At 62.0% G+C, this 4,093-nt stretch overlaps 1 protein-coding gene across 1 annotated transcript in view; it reads left to right on the top strand.

The window, feature by feature from the left end:
• Window positions 1-1,281: 1,281 nt before the first annotated feature.
• Window positions 1,282-4,093, top strand: part of PRKX (protein kinase cAMP-dependent X-linked catalytic subunit) — a 49,958-nt gene continuing 47,146 nt past the window's right edge. Inside the window, exon 1 of the mRNA XM_054720268.1 lies at window positions 1,282-1,872. Coding sequence (XP_054576243.1) covers window positions 1,707-1,872 — 166 coding nt within the window. The 5' untranslated portion in view covers window positions 1,282-1,706. The remainder of the gene's footprint in view (window positions 1,873-4,093) is intronic.

The raw sequence follows: 4,093 nt of genomic DNA, 5'->3' as shown, positions 1-4,093 counted from the left end.
GCTGATGGATGTTTCTCTCTCATCGATGTTTCTAACTCTCTATCCCTCTCCCTTCCTCTCTGTAAAAAAAATCAATAAAATATATATATTTTTAAAAAATCAATGGAAACATATCCTTGGGTGAGGATTAACAACAACAACAACAAAAAACAAAATCCCAAAGTTGCATGCACAGCTTCTGGGTTTTTTTTTCTCCCTCTTTTAAATATAGGACTTATTTTTTAAAAAATACACGTTTTATTTAAAAAAATGTTTTTCGCCAAAACCGGTGTGGCTCAGTGGATAGAGCGTCGGCCTGCGGACTGGAAGGTCCCAGGTTCGATTCCGGTCAAGGGCATGGACCTTGGTTGCGGGCACATCCCCAGTGGGGGGCGTGCAGGAGGCAGCTGGTCGATATCTCTCTCATCGACGTTTCTAACTCTCTATCCCTCTCCCTTCCTCCCTGTAAAAATCAATAAAATATATTAAAAAAATGTTTTTCAATATATTTTTATTGATTTCAGAGAGAGGAAGGGAGAGGGAGAGAGAGAGAGAAACATCCATGAGGGGAGAGAATCATGGATCTGCTGCCTCCTGCACGCCCCTCACTGGGGATGGAGCCTACAACCCCGGGCATGTGCCCTGGACCCGGAATCGAACCCGTGACCTCCTGGTTCTTAGGTCGATGCTCAAAAAAAAACCCCCAAATATTTCTTTTGAAAAATGCATTTTAGAGGAAGCTGCAAGCAAACCTCCCGGAAGCTCCCCGGGCAGCACCCCGCGACCCGGGGGCACCCCGACCGCCTCTCACCGCGCGCGCGCGCGCGCGCGCCCCAGTCCGAGGGCGAGACCAGGAAGCGGAGCCGGCACCCACGGCGCCCGTCCGCCTGGAACCAAGTCCACGTTCAGTTTTATTTTTCAACTTTTACTTTAGTTGGAACCACGCCTTCCGCGTCTCCATCCCGTCCCGCCTCCAACTTCCCGGGCGGCGGAGCGGCGAGGTCCGTGGCCAGCGCGCGCGCGCGCGTGCGCCCCCCCCGGATGGGGAACTCCGCACGGACCCCACTCTGGGGCGCCCCGGGGGTGGTGAGGGGGCGTGGGCACCTCCCCAAAGCTGCCCGCCTCCCACCCCAGCGTCGCCAGGACCCGCCCGCCGCCACGCCCGGGCCTCCCCGCGGCTCCAGGGCGGGGCCTTGGCGAGGGCGGCCCGGCCGGCTGCGTCCCGGCGCGCGGGGCGGGGAGAGCGCGCGGCCCCGCCCCGGCCGCTTCCGCCCGGTTCCCCCCCGGGTTCCTCGCGCACTCAGCTCCCGAGCCGGTGCCGGCGGCGGACACGGGCGTCCGCCAGGAATGAACGAGGCGCCGGGCGCGCGCGGCCGGGACCCCGCCTCGCCCCCGCCCCCCCGGGCCGCGCCGCTCTCCGCGCCCGCGCCGCGCCCCCCACCGCCGCGCCCGCCCCCGGAGGCCGCCGGCTACTCCCACCAGCTGCTCCTGCTCCTGCTGCTGCTGCTGCTGCGCTGAACCCCACCCCGCGCCTCGCCATTGTCCCCGCCGCCGCCCCGCCAGCTGCCCCGGGCCGCGCGCCGGGAGGCGGGGGGCGCGCATGGGGGGGCGCAGCTGATGCCGCCGCCGCCGCCGCCGCCGCGCCGCCCTCCGAGGCTGCGTCCCCGGAAGCGCGCTCCCCCTCGCCCCCCGGCCCGGCCCGGCCCCCCGGATCGGAACGCGCCCCCATGGAGGCGCCCGGGGTGGCCCAGGCGGACCCGGACCCGCCTTTGGAGAGCCCGGGGGAGACCTCCGACGGGGCGCCCGCGCCTGCGCCCGCGCCCGGCTCCGACGACCCCTCTCCAGATTCGCCCGGGTACCGGCTGCAGGACTTCGAGACGCTGGCCACCGTGGGTGAGTCCGTCCTTCCGTGCGCGCGCGCTCGCGTGCGCCCGGGGCGCAGGGACCCGGCCCCGGAGAGGCGCCCGGTCCACTCCCCCCCCCGCCCCCGGGGACGCGGGACGCAGACAAAGGAGTCGGTGTTGGGTCGCTCGGCCGCCTCCCCGGGGAGCGCTTGGCCCGGCCCCGCCCCGCCCGCTCCGGGGTCCTCGCGCGGGGTGGCCCGTGCGCCCTGGGTCCCAGCGACGCCCCAAGACTTGGAGTGAACCCCCCCACCCACTCCCTGCGCCCCGCAGCTTCCCCCCAAAACCTCCCCACCCACCCACCTGCCTGCCGGCGCCCCGCCTCGCGCCCCCGAAGGCACCTTTCTCGACCTCTTTGGGGAAGTTGACGCCTCAAGTGTCTTCATTTTTTTGTTGTTGTTGTTGTGATTGTTGTTGCCATGGCAAACGGGATGGTGAGTTTCCGTTTCTCTCTCTCTTTCTGTGAGTTCTTTCTTGGTGGATAAAAAAAAAAAAAGCCGTCGATTTTGGGGGGTTAGGGGGTTGGGGGGGGGCGTTGGTCTTGTATCCTGCTACCTCGCCGAATCCATGGATGAAATCTAGTCGTTTTTTTGGGGTGAAATCTTTAGGTTTTTCTGCGTTCAATAGCAAAGGCACCTCTTTTGAATACACCTGCCAGGTGTTCAGCCACCCCATCTCGGGGTCTGGACCCCCCCACACATCCCTCTTCGTCCTCTCCGACGTCACAAACGTTCCTGGAGGTCACGTCACCTTGGGGACCTCGCGCGCGCGCTGCCCTTGGCAACCCCCCACCCCCCACCCCTTTACCCCAAGGGACCGAGGCGTGGAGTCTGAGGGCACCTGCGGACCCCAACTTGGCCACCCTTCCCCCCCCCCTTCCGTGCCCAGCGGCAGGAGGCACCCTGGGGGGGGGGTTAACTTAGACTCTTGGGGGACAGGTGTGCGCCTTGGGGGACAGGTGTGCCGAGGGCGCACCCGGGTGGGCGCGTTTGGAGAGGGATCCCACAGTTCCTGGAGCCGCGCGCGCGCGCTTTTTCATTTTTTTTCTCATTTCTGTGCATCCAAATCTTGTCTCTTTTTTAAAAAAAAATATACATATTTTTATTGATATCAGGGAGGAAGGGAGAGGGAGAGGGAGAGAGAGAAACAGCCATGAGGAGAGAGAATCATGGATCGGCTGCCTCCTGCACGACCCCCTCTGGGGATGGAGCCCGCAACCCGGGCCTGTGCCCTTGACCGGGAATCGAACCCGGGACCCTTCAGTCTGCAAGCCGACGCTCTATCCACTGAGCCACACCGGCCAGGGCCCAAATCTTGCCTTTTTTTTTTTCTTTTTTTTCATCAAACAGCTGTTTCCTTTTCTACTTTTAATGCATTTGCTCGAGGCCCGGTGCACGGAAAATTCGTGCAAGAGGAGGCCCTCCTCCCACCGGCCGCCGGCACTGGCTTCCCTCCTCAGGACCCCGGCTTCGTCAGGAAGGACGTCCGGAATGACCTCCGGAAGGACGTCCGGAAGGACGTCTGGAAGGACGTCCGGTCTGATTAGCATATTTACCCCTTTTATTTTTATTTATTATTGTTATTATTACTATTATTTTTAAATCCTCAGCCCGAGGATATTTTTCTTCCCATTGATTTTTTTTTTTTTATTTTTTTTTTTTAGAGAGAGTGGAAGAGGGAGGGAGAGGGAGAGAGAGACATCGATGGGTCGCCTCCCTGCATGTGCGCCCTGACCAGGGAGGAGCCTGCAACCGAGGTACCTGCCCTTGACCGGGAATCGAACCCGGGACCCTTCAGTCTGCAGGCGGACGCGCTATCCACTGAGCCACACCGGCTGGGGGGGAGGGGGGGCTCTCGTCTGTTTTTACACTTAACACCCGGCCCCTCACCCTCCACCCCAAACTGGGCAGCTGGGCATGGAGTTCCCTGGGCGCGTGGATCTCGCCAAACCCCCTGGTTTCACGGGGTCGCCCCCAATTCCAAGCGGTGGCTTCTTGGCAACGGTTGCTAAGGAGTGGGGCCAGGGGGTGGTTTATAGGAAAGATGACCCTGGTGGGGGGTGGGGGACAGGCAGAATGGGGGACCCTGGAGCTGGGGTGTCTTTCTTGCCAACCCCTCTGCCCACTCCCCCTTCCCCCCCCCAAAAAAAATTGGAAAAGCAGAGAATCAATGGGATGATAAGGTCATGAGGTCATGGCCTAGGGAGCAGACAT

The sequence above is a fragment of the Eptesicus fuscus genome, chromosome 1, assembly GCF_027574615.1.
Source record: "Eptesicus fuscus isolate TK198812 chromosome 1, DD_ASM_mEF_20220401, whole genome shotgun sequence".
Taxonomy (NCBI): Eukaryota; Metazoa; Chordata; class Mammalia; order Chiroptera; family Vespertilionidae; genus Eptesicus; species Eptesicus fuscus.
The sequence above is the reverse complement of the archived record's forward strand: the minus strand, read 5'-3'. Positions and strand labels throughout refer to the sequence as shown.